This window comes from Sceloporus undulatus, chromosome 4 (genome assembly GCF_019175285.1).
Source record: "Sceloporus undulatus isolate JIND9_A2432 ecotype Alabama chromosome 4, SceUnd_v1.1, whole genome shotgun sequence".
NCBI lineage: Eukaryota > Metazoa > Chordata > Lepidosauria > Squamata > Phrynosomatidae > Sceloporus > Sceloporus undulatus.
This window is the reverse complement of record NC_056525.1, coordinates 212739726-212759484: the sequence shown is the minus strand read 5'-3', so window position 1 is coordinate 212759484 and position 19759 is coordinate 212739726. Positions and strand designations below refer to the sequence as shown.

Below are 19759 nucleotides of genomic sequence, written 5' to 3'. Positions count from 1 at the left end.
CTAAATAACTGTAGCAAACTACAGTTCCCAGAAATCCATAGCTTTGAGCCATGGCAGTTAAAGTGCTGTGAACCTGGATTATTTCTGCAGTGCAGATGCAGCCTAAATATTAGTCCCAACATACCTACAGAAACACTTGGATATACTGGCAGGTGCATTTTAATTTGATTTCCTCAGGGACGTAGCTAGGATTTTAGGAAGGGGGGGGGGTCCAGACTAAGTGCCACCATTATAATGGGGCTTGGGTGCGGCAGCGCAGCAGCACACACCATTCATTTTTCTAATGGAAGGGGGGGTCCGGACCCCAAGAAACCCTCCCCCCCTTGGCTACGTCCCTGATTTCCTAATAATCTCTCACTCAGTTTTTCATTTTACAGTTCATGTAACTCCATTTTATGCCCACCTGGACAGATGTTTACCACCGCATTTGGTCCTAACTTTCTTTCCTTTTTTAAAAACACCAAAGTTTTACAGAATGATCTTTTCATTGAGCAATTATCAATGTGGGAGGAAGTGAAGGACAAAAAAGTTTTTAAAATTACCTTTGGCTTGGGCAGAGGAACAGATTAACAGCCCAGAAATGATATGCAGAACACAGACATTAATAATAATGATAATAATATAGTAATAATATGAATTTATATATATCCTGCCCAATCACATGGAATCCAGGCAGGTTACATTAGAGGAGTAAATACAACACAATTCAAACAATATCAAAAGAATACATTACAAATAAATAAAGGTCATAATTAACCCCTTCCCTCCCCAGCACAACTCCACTCAACTAATATTAAATAAATTAAAACAAAATACAAATATATCATAATACTACAATAAAAAGGAAGAAAGTATGAAAAAAAATACAAATTACAAAATACATAACATAATAATAGTTAAAGTATAACATAGCATGTAATCAGCTAACAATAATCAACTCTAGCTAGAAGGGGGAAATATATATATACTAAATATCAAGTAACAATAATACTGTTATAACAAGGACGATAGTCCATGTACCCTCACAGACATTAATACAATTCCTCATAATTAATAATAAAAAAAACAACTGTAATTAGTTCAAAGCTCAATAGAAAGTCAAACAGTTTCCAAGTCTGCCTGCCTCGTAGCAGACTTCCACGGGAATGCAGATGTAAATGTCCATGTTCCTCTATTCAGGAGATGGCGAGGTGATTCTAGAAGGAGCATCAATAGTACTAAAATCTGGTTATGGGTCTCCTTAGGGCCACATAGAAGGCCCTTGTTGGTGCTGGACAAGGAGCAAAACTTCAGGAACATATTCCCCTCTCCAGGCTGAGGATGAGTCTCAGTATCTCTCCACCGCCTGGGCCACAGGTGACCGATGTTGGGTGGGGGGGGGGAGGCAAAGGTGAAGGTTTTAAGGCCTCCAGCATGCCAACACCCCAGGAGCCAATGTTAAGGTGGTGGGAGTGGTATCAATGCTGCAGAAATAAAACAGTTTGACACCACTTTAACTGACATGACTCTGTTCTGCATAATCCTGGAATGTGTAGTTTGGTGAGGCACCAAATCTCTCTGACTTCACCAAATTCAAAACCCACAATTCCACAGGATGGGCCATAATAGTTACAATGGTGTTACATTGCTTTATTTCCGCAGTGCGGACATATCCTACGAAGCCAATGGAACCCAGAGCTTGCAAGTACTAACTGTTAGACAAAGGCATCTAGAGTCCTTCCAGCAACAGATGATGATGATTATATAGCACTGTAGATTTTCACAGCGCTGTACATACAAACAACATAGACTGAATGCATTGTTCTGGCCAATGACCATGCTTTCTGGGAGTTGCATTACTACTCATCATCATTGTCCTTGCCATAATTTAATACAGTACTCTACTTTAGGGGAAAGTTGTCTAGAAAAGTAACTTTCCAAAATTCTAACTGAATCAGATGTGTTTAAAATAGGCAGAAAACATCTGATGGAGCACTGCTGGGTGCAAACCGATAACTGTGAAATAAATCTCATTTACCACAAGGTGGCCCTATAGTGGAAGACGCTCCGTTTAATTTCCCTTTCCTCCTCCAGTGTTTACGATAACACCTTTAGCAAAACATTTTCCCAGCGCCTTACGAATTAAATTGCTTTTGCAGAAAGACTGTCATCATACATAAAAATCAATGATGAATTCTTTAAAACAACAAACAGAAAGCAAGCTAAAATGTGATATTCTGAGTTTAGCAATCCTGATTAAAATGCAAACATATTTTTCCCCAAGAAACTGAAAGAATATTAAAATTTTGTTTGTCAAAGTACAACCCAATGCAAGTTTGGTCAGACATCCATCCTAAGATATTTGGGGGCACTTACTCCGAAGCAAGAGCCAGTATGAGGTAATGGTTTGAGCATTGGACTATGACTCTGGAGACCAGGGTTCGAATCCTGGCTTGGCTATGTAAACCCACTGGGTGATCTTAGGCAAGTCCCACTCTCTCAGCCTCAGGGGATGGCCATGGCAAAAACCCCTCTGAAGAAACTTGCCAAGAATACCCCATGATAGGGTCAAACCTTAGGATCTCCATAAGTCTGAAGCAACTTGAAGGCACACAACAAGAACAAACTCCCAAGTAAGATTGCCCAGTAATTCATTCATTATGATTGTGAACTAGAGTGGACAGTTCCCTCCTCTAAAGCATTCAGGGTCAGTGCAACATTTTAGAGCTGAGAAATCATATAGATGGAAATACCAGGTTGCAACCCTACATACTCAGTTGTTGCTGTGTGCCTTCAAGCTGTTTCTGACTTATGGTGACCCTAAGGTGAACCTATCATGGGGTTTTCTTAGCCGGGTTTGTTCAAAAGAGGTTTGCCATTGCCTTCCCTTGAGGCTGAGAGGGAGGTCATCTGGCCATCATCCATTAGAGTAGTTGAAACTGAACAATCGTTAACTATTGTTAATGCTTCTCTACAACTGCACTGGGTCCTGCATCTACTATTAAATAAATCCAATTTCTCGTTCAGTTTTTCTTTCAATGCAGCAAAAACAAAAGCGCTTGAAACTAACACGATTTTAATACTCAAGGCTGTATCTGCACTTCAGAAATAATGCAGTTTGACACCCCTTTGTCTGTCATGGCTCAGTTCTATGGAATTATGGAATTTGCTGTTTTGGGAGCTATTCTTTGACAGAGAGCTCTGCTGCCACAGTCAATTATAAATCCTAGGATTCCACAGCATTGAACAATGGGAGCTAATCTGGTGTCAAACTGTATTGTTTCTGCAGTGCAGATGGAGGCCAAAACTAATGGCCCACAGGTTAACTACTTAGGTAGACTACTAAACTAGGTTAACTACTTCAGTAAATGTCTACACTAGATTGCAACTTGAAATATTTAAGTAAGTCAACCGTATGACTTTATGGGTTTTGGTCTTTTTGGAGAGGAGACAGACGGCAAACAGGCGCCTGATTGTGCCTTTTTTCCCCAGGCATTCCTTACCGGATGAATGAATTGAGCGCATTAATTGAATCACAGTCATCACCTCGCAATACGGGACACAATCTGCCTGCTCGACTTGATAACATCACTGCATTGTGTTAGCTAGGACTGTGCAAAAAGTTTCCTTGTCACGTATCACATTGCAGCAAGAAAAGCAAGCATTGTGTAGTTGTTTAAGGGTTGGACTAAGACACTGGGGAGACTAGGGTTCAAATCTCAGCTCAGCCATGGAAACCCACTGGGTGGCCTTGGGCAACTCACACTCTTGGCCTCAGAGGAAGGCAATGGCAAAGCCCCTCTCAACAAATCTTGCTGAGAAAATTTGTGGTAGGGTTGCCTTAGGGTCACCATAAGCCGGAAATAACTTGAAGGCATACAGCAAGCAAAAGTCGCCTTGCAACATGGCACACAATCTGCCTGCTTGACTGGATAACATCACTGCATTGTGTTAACTAGGACTGTCTGTATGACAGGTTTCCTTGTCACCTTTCATGTTTCGGCAAGGAGAGCAAGCAGTGGTTTGAGTGTTGTACTAAAACACCGGGGAGACCAAGGTTTGAATCACCGCTGAGGCATGGAAACTCGCTGTGTGGCTTTGGGCATATCTCACACTCTCAGCCTCCTCCAAACAAACCCCTTCTGAATAAATTGTGCCAAGAAAACCTCATAATAGGTTAGGATCACCCTAAGTCAGAAATGACTGGAAGATACGCAGCAAGCAAAAGTTGCTTTGCAACATGGCACACAATCCGTCTGTTTGTGTTAATAACATCACTGCATCTTGCTATTGGACTTTAATTTTTACCTCCTGGATTTTAAGAATTTCTCAGTACCAATGTGGTCAGAAGGAGGAAGGGCCTGCTTGCATCAATACCTACCTCTCCATTACCATCTGGACTGAGAACAACAATCACATCTTAACCAAATGCAGGCCTATGAGTAACATCACCTTCCCCCCCCTCCCTCCTGTATGATTTTTCAAGAGCTAATACTGTATGGTGTGGTGGTTTCAGCATTGGGCCATGACTCTGAAGACCAGGGTTCGAATCCCTGCTGGGCCATTGGGTGACCTGGGGCAAGTCACACTCTCTCAGGGTGACCAGATGTCATATCCGCAAAGGAGGACAAGGCACCACTTTAGTCATGTTCAGAATGGAGGATGTTTTAGAATTCTTCCTGGACAGAAGGAAATGGAAATGTAGGACAGGTCCTGGAAAGTAAAGACACCTGGTCACCCTGTCCTCGCTGCTGAGGAGGACATGACACTGCAAAATGGAGGACATCCAATAAAAATGAAGAAGGTAGGACCAAATTACAAGTAAAAATACTCATATGAATGAAAATCCGAGCTTCTTAGTCTTGCAATAGTTTGATTCTCTTTTAATTGTCGCTTCTGTACGTTTTTAACTCAACTCCATTTATAGACTGTAAAAACATTATTATATTAATTTGTATCCTGCTTTGGGTCCCAATTCAGGGAGAAAAGTGGGATACAAATTATTACTATTATTATGAGTGGCAGTATTTTAATAATAATAACAACAATAAGTTTATTATCATTATTAGCTATAATTAATAATAATCAATAATGGTTATTTTAATAATAATAGTAATAATAAATTTATTGTTGTTGTTATTATTTTTATTATTAATAACCAGTAATGATTATTTTAATAATAATGAAAAATTTATTATAATTATTTTAATTAGCAATTATAAATACTAATAATCAATAATGATTTTAATAATAATAACAATAGGTTCATTATCATTATGGTTAATAGTTATTATTAATAATAACCAGTAATGATTATTTTAATAATAATAATAGTAATAAGTTTATTATCATTATGATTAATAGTTATTATTTATAGTCAGTAATGATAATAATAACAATAAACCTATTATCATTATGATTAATTATTAGTTATTAAGAATAATAACGATTAATTTAATAATAATAATATGTATTTAATACTAATTTATTTATTTACTTAATGCTAATTAATTAATTAATTAATTAAATGCTACTTTATTAATAATACATAGAGTGTATTAAAATTTCTCCTGGACAGAAGGTTGAAATGTAGGACATGTCCTGGAAAAGGAGGACGCCTGGCCCCACACTGCGGCAACGAGAGGAAAAAAAACATCATTAGAAGCAGCAGCCTCAGCTCAATACTGTATGATTCAAAACCACCACGAACTACGAATCCCAGCAGGCCGTGCGACGCGAGGGGCGGGGCGGAAAGAGAAGGCTCGGTTTTAGCCGACGAGAGCCCATCCCGCGCTGCCTTGTGGGGCTTGTAGTTCTGGGGGGAAATAAAGGCGGCCTGCTTTGTTTACGCGTCTGGCTCGCGAAGCATGTCGGGAGTTGTAGTCAAGCGGCGGCCAGGAGGGCTGGATGGGAAGAAGGAGCGAGGCAGGCGTCCCCGAGGCAGGTAGGCGCCTCCGCCTTGTTGCTGGCTTCCTCCACTCAGAGGAAGAGGAAGAGGAGGCCCAGAGACCCGGAGGAGAGGCTGAGGAGGTGGAAGAGCTGGTGAGTGGACCCCTCCAGCCCTCCCTTGCTCAGGGCTTCTGGGGGTGGGGGGGGGGGGGGGGGGGGGGCCCAGGGCAGTCCTCCTTTGGTCTTTCCAGGGCCCCTCCTCCATTTCCACCTCCTCCTGTCCAGGAGCATTGGCCAAAAGGCCCTCCATTTTGAGCAGGACTAAGAAGCATACATTTATATTGCTATGAATGTTTGGATCTTTTTATTGGTTCATATCCAGAGTCACCAGGCGTCCTCCTTTCACCCCCAGGACCCCTCCTCCCTTTCAACCCCCTCCTGCCCAGGAGGACTTGCCAAAAGGTCCTCCAGAATTTCCTCCACGACTAAGAAGCACGACTTTATGTTTCTGTGAGTGTTTTTAGGGTGACCAGATGTCCTCCTTTTCCAGGATCCATTCCACATTTCCACCGCCTTCTGTCCAGGAGGAATTCCTAAGAGGTCCTCCATTTTGAGCAGGATTGAGAAGCAGGACTTTATATTTCTGGGAGTCTTTTTAGGCGTTTGACCAGACCTCCTCCTTTTCCAGGCCCTGTCCTCCATTTTATCCTCCTGTCCAGGAGGAATGGCCAAAATTTCCTCCCATTTTGAGCAGGACTAAGAAGCATGAATTTGTATTTCTGTGAGTGTTTTGATCCTTCATTTGGCCATATCCAGGATGACCAGGCGTCCTCCTTTCTTCAACAAGGTCCGTCCTACTTTTCAACCTCTTTCTGTCCAGGAGGAATGGCCAAAAGGTTTTCAATTTTGAGCAGAACTAAGAAGCATGAATTCAGATTTATTGAATTGAGTTTTGATTTTGTCACATCCAGAGTGACCAGGCGTCCTCCTTTTTCCCCTGTCCTTGCCAACATTTCCACCTGCTTCTGTCCAGGATAACTTCCAAATGTCCTCCCTTTTGGGCATGGCTAAGAAGCATAGATTGACATTTATAGGAGTGATCATAGCCTTTATTTGGAAACATCCTACTTTTTTTGAATGTCCAACATTTTGTGGTGAGGACATCTCAAGAAACAGGAGTACTTCTGGGACACTCCTCAGGGTGCATCTGTTGTGGTTGTTGTTGTGGTTGTTGTTGCTATGTGCCTTCAAGTCACTTCTGACTAATGACAATCCTATCATGGCCAAAATGATCAAACACATCTGAGGAAGTAGACTGAAGTCTATGAAAGCTCATGCTGACAACTTCTTTCTTTCAGTTAGTCTCAAAGATGCTACAATAATCAATGCTATATATACTAATCCTATCATAGGGTTTCCTTGGCAGGTTTCTTCAGAGCAGGGTTGCTCCTGCCATCCTCTGAGGCTGAGAGATTGTGACTTGCCCAAAGTCACTCAGTGGGTTTCATGTCCAGTTCTGGTCTCCCGGTGTCCTAGTCCATGTGATCTTCTTCTTGTTGCTGTTGTTGTGTGCCTTCAAGTCATTTCCAATTTATGGTGACCCTGAAATTGGCTAAGCTGGGAATCAAACCTTGGTCTCCCAGTATCCAGGTAGACCAGATGCCTCCTAATCGCAAAGAAGGACGAGGCACCACAAAAAGAAAGGACATTTGAGAACAATGTTGGACACTAGCAAATAAAAGCTGAAAACACTGTTATAAATGCAAATTCATGCTTCCTAGCCATGTTCAAAGTGGAGGACATTTTGAAATTCCTCCTGGACAAAAGGTTGAAATGGAGGACAGGTCTTGGAAAAGGAGGATGTCTGGTCACCCAGTGCCCTAGTCCATCTGTTGTTGTTGTTGTTGTTGTTGTTGTTGTTGTTGCTGTATGCTTTCAAGTCAGTTCTGACTCATGGTACCCTATCATGGGGTTTTCTTGGCAAGTTTTTTCAGAGCAGTCTTTGCCATTGCCTTCCCTGAGGCTGAGAGAGTGTGACTTGTTCAAGGACACCCAGTCGGTTTCATGATTGAGTTGGGAGTCCAACCCTGGTCCTAGTCCATCTGTTGTTGTTGCTGCTGCTGCTCCATGCCCTCAGGTCATTTCTAACTAGTGGAAACCCTAATTTGGTTTAGGTTGCCATACGTCAGGTCATTTCTGACTTATGGCAACTTTAAAACCCACCTTAACTGTGGGTTTATGTGTTTTTGATTATGTTTGTATTTTAACATGCTGTACCCCACCTTAAGCCTTGAGGAGAGTTGGGAAACAAATTTATTATTATCATCATCATCATGGGATTTTCTTGGCCAGATTTGTTCCCAGGAGGCTTGCCATTGCCATCCTCTGAGGCTGAGAGAGTGCAGTTTGCCCAAGGTCCCCCCCCCAGTGGGTTTCATGGCCAAGCAGGGAAACAAACCTTGGTCTCCCAGTGTCTTAATCCATCTATTGTTGTTGTTGTTGTTGTTTTGTGCCTTCAAGTCATTTCAGATTTATGGCAGAAATAATCCAGTCTGAAACCGCTTTAACTGCCTTGGCTCAGTGCTAGTGGAATCCTGGGAATTGTAGTTTATTGTAGCATCAGAGCTCTCTGGCTAAATAGCTCACCAGCCTACAATTCCCAGGATTCCACAGCATTCAGCCCTGGCAGTTAAAGCAGTGCCAAACAGGATTATTTCTGCATTGCAGATGCTGCCCTAACACCAGTGGCTGAATATTACTGTTTTGTGGATTTTGGATGTTACTGTACATTGCTATATGGTCAACAAGAGCCAACGTGGCAAACCCCTCTGAACAAATCTTGCTAAGAAAATCCTGTAACAGGTTTGTTGTGACTAGCCCTCTGGGAGATCAGTATTCAATTTCCTTTGAAGCCACAGAAACCCACCAGGTAACCTTGGGCAAATCACACTTTCTCAGCCTTAGAGGACATCAATGGCAAATACCCTCTGACAAAGCACATATCTCCTTGCTGTGGCCGCTGCGTGCCCAGAGAGGGCATGTGGGCCATATGTTTGCCAACATGTGATTAGGAATTCTAGAGGCTGGGAAAACCACTGTCACACTTTCTCAGCCTAAGAGGCAAGAAAAATCTTACCAAGTCAACCCTAGGATAGCACTCCACACATAGGAGTCAACTTGAAGGCATGTAGCAACAAGCTTTCTGTTTTCTAGTGGCATCTGCGATTCTTATTGCTTTGTTGCTTCTCATATTTATCTTTTTAACTATATTTTATTCTTTGATATGCATTCTGTTTTAATATTGCAATAATTTAATTCTGTTTTAATATAACACTTTTCTATGTTTTTAATGGTACTGTTTTAATCTTGTAAGCCTTTCTGAGTTCCAGTTTTGGGGAAAGGGCAAGATATAAATAAATATAACAACAACAAAGTTCTCTCTGAATTGATGGTATTTTAAATAAAATAATAATAAAGTTTTTATTTTTATCCCGCTCCTTCCCAAGATCAGGGCGGCTCACAACATACATTAAAACAAAGTGGATACAGTACAATAAAAACAGTCAAACAACTAAATACAATAAAATAACAAGCTAAAAGCCCCATTAGCCCAACCTCTTGGCCACGGAAGAGGAGGGAGGCCCACAGGATTTTACTCGGGGAATGCTTGTTGGAACAGAAAGGTTTTTAAATCCTTTCTGAATTGGGCCAGGGAGGTTGACGAGCGGAGCTCAGTGGGCAGCATATTCCAAAGGGCCGGGGCAGCGATGGAGAATGTCCTCTTCATGGTGGAGGAAAGCCTAGCCCCAGGCACCTTCAGTAGTTGCTGCCCAGATGTTCTGAGGGTGCGGGACGGAATATACGGGGAGAGGCGGTCCTTCAGGAATCCTGGGCCCAAGCCATTTAGGGCTTTATAGGTGATCACCAACGCCTTATATTGAGCCCGGAAGCGGATGGGCAGCCAATGGAGATCTTTCAGCACAGGTGTTATATGGCTGGCCCTGGAAACACCAGTGACCAGCCTGGCTGCCATGTTCTGCACCATTTGAAGCTTCCGGGTTTGGTATAAGGGTTGCCCCATGTAGAGTACATTGCAGAAATCCAGTCTCGAGGTTACCAGAGCATGTACAACAGTTTCTAGGTCCCTCTGGGCCAGGTATGGACGCAGCTGGTGAATAAGCCGAAGCTAATAACAGGTGCTCTTGACCATCGCATTCACCTGAGCAGTCAGGTGAAGCGACGAGTCAAGAAGCACCCCCAGACTGCGTACGGAGTCCTTCACAGGGAGCGTGACCCCATTCAGGACAGGTGGAACCACCGCCATTCCTGGACCAGGGGAACCTATCACAAGTACCTCCGTTTTCTCTGGATTCAGCTTGAGTCGGTTTTTCCTCATCCAGCCCATTACTGACTCTAGATAGGCCTTGAGAGGAGAGACGCCATCCTCAGTCACTGCATCAGTCGGAGACATAGAGAAAATTATTTGGGTGTCATCAGCGTACTGATAACCCCGTGCCCCATGTCTCCGGATGATTTCTCCCAGCGGTTTCATGTAAATGTTAAATAGCATGGGAGACAGAATGGCTCCTTGAGGGACCCCGGTTTTAAGGGGCCTCTCATCGGAGCACACGTCTCCCAGCTGCACCATCTGGGACCTCCCAGAGAGGTAGGACCGGAACCACTGGAGCGCAGTGCCCCCGATTCCCACCTCTGTCAGACGCCCCAGAAGGATACCATGGGGTATGGTATCGAAAGCCGCTGAGATGTCCAAGAGCACCAACAGGGACACGCTTCCCCTGTCGATGCCCAGACGGAGATCATCGACCAAGGCGACCATGGCCGTCTCAACCCCGTGACCCGCCCGGAAGCCAGTTTGAAATGGGTCCAGATAATCAGTTTCATCCAAGACCGTCTGAAGCTGGATCGCAACCGCCCTCTCGATCACCTTACCCATGAATGGAAGCAGCGAGACTGGCCGATAATTATTGTGTACCAGGGGGTCGAGGGAGGGCTTTTTTAATATAGGTTTTACAATGGCCGATTTTAATTCTGATGGAAATTGCCCTTCCCTCAAAGATGTATTAATAATCCGGCGTAACAATAAAGTTACCGCCGGTCCCCCCTGGGCCGCTAGCCACGAGGGACAGGGATCGAGAGAGCAGGTTGTCTTCCGAACACTTCCGACGATCTTGTCCACGTCCTCGGTACTCACCGACTCAAACCGATCCAGTTGAATAGAGTCCACGGAGGCTCTGGATACCTCTACTCTAGGTTCTGCTTGAATGTCAGCATTAAGACTTTCGCTTATGCGAGAGGTTTTATCCGCGAAAAAGTCATTAAATTGGTCACAGCAGGCCTTAGAAGGTTCAAGGATCTGGTTCAGGGCGGGAGGGAGCTGAGTTAGCTCCCTGACCTCTCTGAACAACTCTGCTGGACGTGACTCTGCGGACGCAATACGAGCACCATAGAACGAATTCTTTGCTGCTCGTATTGCCTCTCCGTAGTCCTCTAACAATTGGTCTAGGAGAGCCTTGTCGTCTAAGCAAAGGTGTTTCCGCCAACGGTACTCTAGCCGTCGCAGTTCCCACTTCCTTGCCCAGAGATCTTCCGTGTACCAGGGCTTACACTTGGAAGCAGGCCTGAGAGGGCGCTTGGGAGCGATGCTGTGTATAGCCCTAGAGAGACCGGTATTCCAGATACCGGTGAGGGCATCAACAGAGTCGCCGTCACTTCCAACCATGTGCCCCTCTAGAGCTTCATCGAACCTTTTAGGTTCCATCAGCCTTCGAGGGTGGACCATCCTAATAGGTCCACCACCCCCAGGGGGGATCTGGGTAGAGACCTTGAATTTCACCTCTACCAGGAAATGATCCGTCCATGACAAGGGGGAAACATTAACTATTTCCGCCCACGGATTTTCCACATCCGAACAGAAGACCAAATCAAGAGTATTACCCACGCAATGCGTAGGACCCTGTATCAGCTGGGACAGGCCCATGGCCGTCATGGTATCCATGAATTCCCGAGCCGCACCGGATGGAACATAGCTGGTCGTGAGGGAGATATTGAAGTCACCCAGGACAAGTAGCCTGGGCGTCTCCAATATCAGTTCAGCGACCAGCTGTGTCAGCTCGTTAAGGGAGTCCGCTAATGCACGGGGTGGCCGATACACCTGCAGATTCCCTAGACTGTCCCTAGCCTTTAGGGTCAGGTAAATACACTCGATATAGGACGTCTGTCGGATGTGGTTCCTGGTGAGGGACACGGTGTTCCTATGTATCAAGGCCACACACACCCCCGCCCACCTAACCTGCGCTGGTCCTTCACCGAGAACCCGGCAGGCAGGGCCTGAGCCCACACAGCGTCTCCTTCAGGCCCAAGCCAGGTCTCGGTAATGCAAGCCAGATCACACTTTTGATCCTCCAGCATATCGTGGAGGATGTGGGTCTTGTTGTTTATTGATCTGGCGTTGCATAGGAGCAGCGACAGAGTTTGTGGCACGGTTGGAGCGACCCTCAGGTCCCTAAAGTTGGGAGGGGGACAGGAAGGAGGGATAGATATGATGCATCGATCTCTCCTTCCCCTGGAACGCAAGTCCCTTCTCCCACCGCCATACCTCCCCCACACTACCTCGATAGGAGCTCCGCTCGTAATGATGTTATCCCTTCCCTCCCCGACCCATGCATCCCCCGCATCCACAACCTCCCCCCATCCCTCTATGGCCATTTGAAGAGCAGAGGTTAGCCACCCCAGGCATCCTCTGCTCTCGGGCTAACCCAAAGCCTCCCTAACCCGATAAAAAGCTGCGCAACTGCGCAGTTGCGCAGCAGCGGTGCTTCTCAGTCCGTGGGCGGCACTCCCGGGGCGGTGCGCAGATGCGCACCTCCGACACCCCGGGAGGAGGCCGCCCGGCAGAAGGCGCAGCTCTGGCAGCGACGGTGGTCCGGCGAGGAGGCAAAGGGGGCGTGTCAGGGAGGGTCCGGTTGCCCGGCTTTATACCCGCCGCTCTCACCTGATTTGAGTGGAGGCAGGGGAACATTTTAAGACTCCCAAAGGTCCTTGAGATGGGCCCAGACAGTTTGCTGGTGGTAATCTTTAATCTTTAAATAATACTGTTTAATCTTTTGTCTTGTTGTTCAGTCTAAAAATTAAGATTATTTTTTCTGAGTCTTTGTGGATAGAATGGGCTACATATAATTAAGTCATTTATTATTGGAAAGCAGAGTGTGCTTATAGTGAGATATAGCTTTAGAGTCCAAAAGCAATATCCAAATAAGATAAAACTGAATTAAAACATAGATCATGCATAGTAAAGGTAGCCTTAGATCTTGTCTGATACCATCCATTTCAAGGGTAGGAACACTGGAGTGCAAATGACAGTTCTTGTCTGCAGTTGATAATGTCCCTTAGCTATACAGAAACACATAACTGTTCTGTTCTGTTCTGTTATAGATAGAGACCTGCACCATCAACCAATCTGAGAAATACTGGTATTTCCGTTAGGAGGTTAATCAGTTCATTGCCCTTTGGTATTAGTGCAACTTACTCCTGGTTTAGAGAGTTTTGTTGTTAAATGCCTTTGAATAGATCTTGACTCCTGGTGACCCTGTGGATGAGACACCTACAAGTCTCCCTATTATGATTATGATTATGATTTATTAACCTTTATTTATATCATCCTGTGCTCTGCTTGGGTCCTGTAAATCCACATACATGGTCTCGTTAAGAGTCCATTCATCTGGTATGAGGTCTTCCTCTCTTTCTACTTCCCTCTACCTTCCCTACCATTATTGTCTTTTCCAATGAGCCATGACTTCTCATGATGTGATCAAAGTGTATGTCCACAAATCTTCCTTCCTTGTGCAGGTTGCTTCCTCTTCTGGGTTGAGTCCTATTTGTATTAGATGTTGAGTAACAAAAAAAAAACATACTTCAAAATCTAAACAGAGCAGTGAAGCATAGGAGGTCTTGAAGATGTCTCATCCATAGGATCACCATGGGTTGAGATCAACTTGAGAACAGCTAACAACAACATTTTCAAGCTGTTGATGGTGGAATCTGTGGATGCAGAATCTGTGGATGTGGAGGGCCAAGTGCATCTTGACATGTATCTTTGCTAAGTTGAGATCTTTTATCTGTCAGATAACTCTTCACATTTAGTCCCAGATAAATTGCCTTCATCAAAAGTTATATTATTAGAAAGTAGTATAAAGCCCACTCTACTTCATACTATCTTCAGTCTTATATGCCAAACAGTTAATCCTTTTCTTGCTTTTTTACTTATAGTTCCCTTTCTGTAGCATTATCTTAAAAGGACATATACAAGTTGATTCTACTCCATCAGCTGTTTCCTCTCCTTCCCCATTTTTTGTCTTGCTCTTCATACCCTAACTTGCTTTGTTCAGCACTATTCAAATGCAACATGTGGCTCTAAAGCAGCCTTTCTCAAATAGTGGGGCGGGCCCCCCAGGGGGGGCGCCAGGCTCCGTAAAGGGGGGCGCGAAGCTCTGTTATGCAGAGGTGTACTTATAACAATTTTATAGACAAATGATACTATTTACAGTTGCGCGGGGGGCGCGAAATGTTTTCTTCTTCCTAGGGGGGGCATGACAGAAAATAATTGTGAAGCACTGCTCTAAAGGGACTTTTCCTAGAAGTATGCAGACTGACAAACCAAGCTGCGCTTCCTGAAGCTGATGTAAAAGTCCTTTCACCTTCATATGCAGGCTTTCTTCATAACCTACCACTGTGAATGCCTCTAGCCAATTCAGTTCTTGTCATGCTTCCTTTGCAGTTACAACCTTCAGGAAGTTCTTCTATATGCAGCATGGCTTTGTAGATTTTCCCATCTGGTTAAGCACCTTCCAGATCAAACTTAACCGGCTAGCTCACCAAAAGAAATACAGTCCTTTATTGTTAACATGTTCTTAAACTCAGCTGATGCCTACGCAGAGCCACAATGAATTCTTCCAGAATCTGCTCTTCCCACAGTTCTGTTTACACGGACGTGCAGAAGCAGTCTCATTTTTAACAAACAATGATTCTAATGATTGCAGCATAAAGCTGTGGCAATATAGAGAAAAAGAGAGTGACAAGACTGTGCAATGCAGGTTGTGGAGCAGTCTCTTAAGATTAGGTCTGCCAAATATTTTAACCTTCAGCTCCCAGAAACTCCACCCAGTATAGCCAGTAGAGAGAGATGAAATCAGCAGCATCTGAAAGACCAGAAGTTAAGAATTTCTGGAGCAGAAAGAAATGAAGGAAAGATAAGAGGGGTGAGGAATTAACAGAGAAATTGAACAATACTCTATTGGTGTAGCAAAGACAGTGTAGGGGATTTTGCCTGTGCCATATGCTATCCCAGCACCCAGCTGTTTTGATAAAAATGCAAGTGACCTAGACAGCACTTGACATTTTCCAAAAATGTCATTTTTGCATGATAGTGGGGCATATCATTTAATAGAACAATCACACTTATCCTCAGGAGGCACAGTTCTCCAATATTTGCCAAAAATTTGAAGGAAGGAGTGGTAGGAAATTCTAGGAAGACTATGGGGAGCACACACAACGCTTTGGCAGAGTGTACAATTCTTGTCCTTTGGATAAAATGAGAAAACAATTAAAATTGTAAAGAAAATAATTTTGCATGGTTCTGTGACAGTACACTTCTCTTTCTCCTTATATGGGTTTGGACAAATATAAAAAGTGACATTCCAGGTAAATTGATCTATTGGTGTTTTGAGTTCTAGGAGAGATGTTTTGGATCATGCAACTATGTAATTTATATTGCTTAACAGCATTGAGCAATTCAGTAATGCTGATACCTAGTTCCTTTCCAAGTATGACAGACATTAATCACTTTGGAAAAGAACTTCAGTGTAGTTGCTTTCATCATCTTTGTCTCTTCTAATATTGCTGTTGACCATGGTCATTTAGTCCAAATATAACATAATCACGTAGTCCAAATATAACTTTTGTTTATTCCAAACAGTATGAAACTCAAGATAGGGATCAGATTAAATCAGTGCTGATGTGCTCTTACAGACTCAAACAGAATTGTTTTTTTCTCCTGTGCTGCATGGGATAATGACTGTTGCAATGAAATGTATATTAGAGATCCATATTAAATGTTAATATATCAGATAGTCAGCTCATTTAAAATGAGCACATTTCTTCTTTATTCAGCATCTTATCAAAAGCTTAGCTCTTGCTGTTATACTTACTGCATAATGCTATTCAAATATTTTTGAAAAGAAACTAGTTTCAGAAATTTATAACTCCGGTGTGCTTTTCTTTAAATTTTAGTTATACGTATTTAATTCACAGGTATTGTTGCTTTGGTAACTAGCTTTTAGAGTACTCTGAATAGCTTATCTGTGAAAAGTCTAGTCTTAACTTTGAAGATAACAAAAGTAAAAAATGAGTAGTATCTCCAGGGATGAAACAAAGAATTGAATTCAGTTTCAACACATATGTGGTAAATAAAAAGATGGACTTTGATGTGTGTATCTTTACATAAATCATGCATTTATGTGTATGTGAGAAAGAATGGGAGAGAGAAAAACATGCTTTTTCTGTGGTGCCCACTGCAAGGTTTCCACTAATCCCTTTGCTGCCACCAACTGTGTGGTTTTCCATGATATTCCTTATACTGTATAACATTCTCTGAGACTCAAGTGTATATAATAAATTAAAATGACTTATTAAACAGAAAGTGAACATAACATCACAGATTAGTTATTTAGTACATATGATTCTATCTAAATTACATCTCTCACACTCATCTCCTAGCTAACTTTGATTCTAACTAATTTATGGCCTGCTCCAGATGGGCTGGAAAGGATGCCCTCGTCACATGTGAAGGGTGCCTCAGGGCGGCACTTCCAGATGCCCCGCAATCTGCGCACATGACGAGGGTGTCAAAATGGGGACACCCTGTACACACGGACGCCGCCATTGTTATGCAAGAGCCGCACAGCACCACTCGGCACTTGTGTAACAAGTGCGCCAGCGACGCACTGTGGCACACTCGTTATGCTGCCATGGCAGCGCAAAAAGAACCCACTTTTTGCGGGTTCTTTTTCCGCCGGCAGGGAGCCTCGCCGTTTGACAGCTGAGGCTTCCCTCTGGTGGAAAAATAGGCGCCGTCAGGCCGCCCTTTTTGAGCAGTCTGTACCCTGCCTATGTCTCTGACCCTGACTAACTCTCTTAACTACACAGACTACTAACTCCAGTTCTGAGGAATCCTACTCTTGCTCTGGGCAACTGTCTTACAAAAGCATTTTAAACATCTATTCCAGCCAATCACCAGTCAAACCCAATACTGTATTACATTTTGTCACCACTACCTCTGGCTGATCCATCAGTAGCCTTGGTGACACATGGTTAAATACTGGTACTGCAGCCACAAGGTTGTGAGTTTGATCCTGCAGGGCTCCAGGTTGACTTTTGTAGGTCGGTAGAATGAGTACCTAGCTTGTTGGGGCAATCGGCTAACACATTGTAAACCACTTAGAGAGTGCTCAGCACTATAAAGCTGTATAAAAATGTAACCGCTAAGTGCTATTATTATATCTACTGTACTTTGCATACACAACCGTATGTCCTTAATTTGAAACATTTTCCTCTCAAAAGTACATAAAATCACATCTTACTTCAAACCCTGTTCCAAAGTTAATATATGAAATTGCAAACATAAATAAAATATCCTTGTACAGTCCACCTGCCCCAACCAACGGCTTGCCATCCACAGACTTAAACATCTGCAAATAGCCCCATTCCATTCACTTCAATGGTGGTGAGTGCACACAGATGCTCTATCATTGATCCTAATGCGATTTGGTGTTCCACAGTTTTTGACATTGGTGGGAAAGGGCATACGACGTGAAATTTAGTCTAAAAATTTAGGTGAATAATGGACCCAAAAAACCTGAGTCAGCTTATCCATGGGTCAATGTACGTACTGTACTTTAACTCTTACATAAAAAAGGAACCATCCCCTGGTGAAAACAAAAGCATAATCTATATATACAGCATTTGAGCACAAGGACCCAAGGCGGCTCACAATAACAATTTTAAAAACATATTGCAATAAAAAAAATTAAAACTAAAACCTATTTTCTTCTGTTTCCAGATAACTGAAGTAAAACTGAATGTGCAAGCTACTTAAGTTCTACAGTCAAGAAGTGGCAACTTTTCAAAGTTTTCGAATGAAGGATGGCTACTCCATATGTTCCTGTTCCAATTCCTATAGGAAGTTCTAATAGTTTTACCACACATAGAAACCAAAGAAGATCATCTCTTGGGAGCCTTTCAACATGTTCAGATTCTTCAAAGGGACAGCTAGAGGATTCTTCTAACAGTAGTTTCAAAAAGATGAGTGTCCCCGATGAGATTGGTGTCACTTCATCTCCTTGTAATAGCCCACTTGTAAGGACTAAATTTATAGGTATGAACACATCTATGGAATACTGCACACAGCCATCAGAAGATAGTGAGCAAAATATAGACACTAGGAGCTGGGAAGATCGGCCTGCCACACCTACGATACTAGGTTATGAGGTGATGGAAGAAAGGGCAAAATTCACTGTAAGATGTTTGTTTGTTTTCTTTACTTTTTAAACACTAGGGTCATGTTATTTAGTCACATAATATACATACAAATCCCACTTTCACAATAAGTACTGTCAAGCAGTATGGAATTTGTAAGTGTCTCTTGAGTTGTTCTCTGACTAACAAAGCTTGATCATTTCAGAAAGATTACATTACTTAAAATTATAAACATTCCTCCTCCACAAGTTTTAACACTGATCCATTTTATACACATGGGTAATTTAAACTAGGCTTAGAGAAAGTAGTACTAATTACTTTTGACTGTCTGATTCCTCCACAGCTGAAAATACTTGAAATTGTTTTTTCAGAATGGTGGTTCTGAAATTCTAATACTTTGGAGGGGGAGAGGGTCTGAAATCCCATATTCACATACTGGGAGTAAGCTCCTTGGAGCCCGGTAGTATTTGGGTTTACTCGTGTATAGCCAGCATTGCTAGTTACGTCCTCTTACTCAGGTCAGTGTGGACTATCAGCAATTTTTAAAAAAATCTAATGTCTTAATAGAATGAAGGGAGAAGTAGATTCTTGCCTGCTTTCCTTACCAGGGGAGCAACCACTTTTGAAGTTTAGAGAATGGGCTGGTCCTGGTACAGCTCAAAGCTGTTGCTTATGGTATACAGGGAGAGTTCATGAACTAGCATTAGCCTATGACAGACAGATACTGTAATAGGAAAGACATCTGGAAATTTTCAGAAATATTTTAGAAACAATCCAGAAGAAGTGGAATTCACCTTTTTAAAAAGTAATCATTAGTTTATGTTTATTATTACAGTCTTTCAGTGGATATTACTTTTATTTATTACAGTTTGAATACACAGCTAAATTTTTAATGGTAACCATGTTTACTGGGAGTAAACAAACATTCACTTTGGTGGGATCAGGGTTAACTATATTGTTGAAATCTGCTATATTTGTAATAGTTCTAACGTTAAGTCTGAATTCTATGAAATCCTTTTTTTAGGAGGAGCAAAAAATTTAAAATGTTGTTAAACATGGACAAGCTCTGATAGTTTTTTCTCTAAAAAGTGTTTATGTCAAGTAATTGCACTGTAATTTGAGTAGTTTATGCGGTTAACTTCATTTACAGAAGCTGCTTTAAATAAGCTTTTGTTTAACAGGTTTATAAAATCCTTGTTAAAAGAAATCCAGAAGAAAATTGGGTAGTCTTCAGAAGGTATACAGATTTCTCCAGGCTTAATGACAAGGTATATAAATTTGTATAGTTCATGATCTCTCCTTAATGTTCTAGTTTTTTGTTTGTTTGTTTGTTTGTTTGTTT

The 19759-nt window shown here is 42.6% G+C and overlaps 1 protein-coding gene across 1 annotated transcript in view; it reads left to right on the top strand.

Moving 5' to 3' along the window:
* The first annotated feature begins 5840 nt into the window (after positions 1–5840).
* Positions 5841–19759, top strand: part of SNX16 (sorting nexin 16) — a 60949-nt gene continuing 47030 nt past the window's right edge. Inside the window, 3 exon segments of the mRNA XM_042465268.1 lie at positions 5841–6021; positions 18002–18456; positions 19599–19685. Coding sequence (XP_042321202.1) covers positions 18085–18456; positions 19599–19685 — 459 coding nt within the window. The 5' untranslated portion in view covers positions 5841–6021; positions 18002–18084.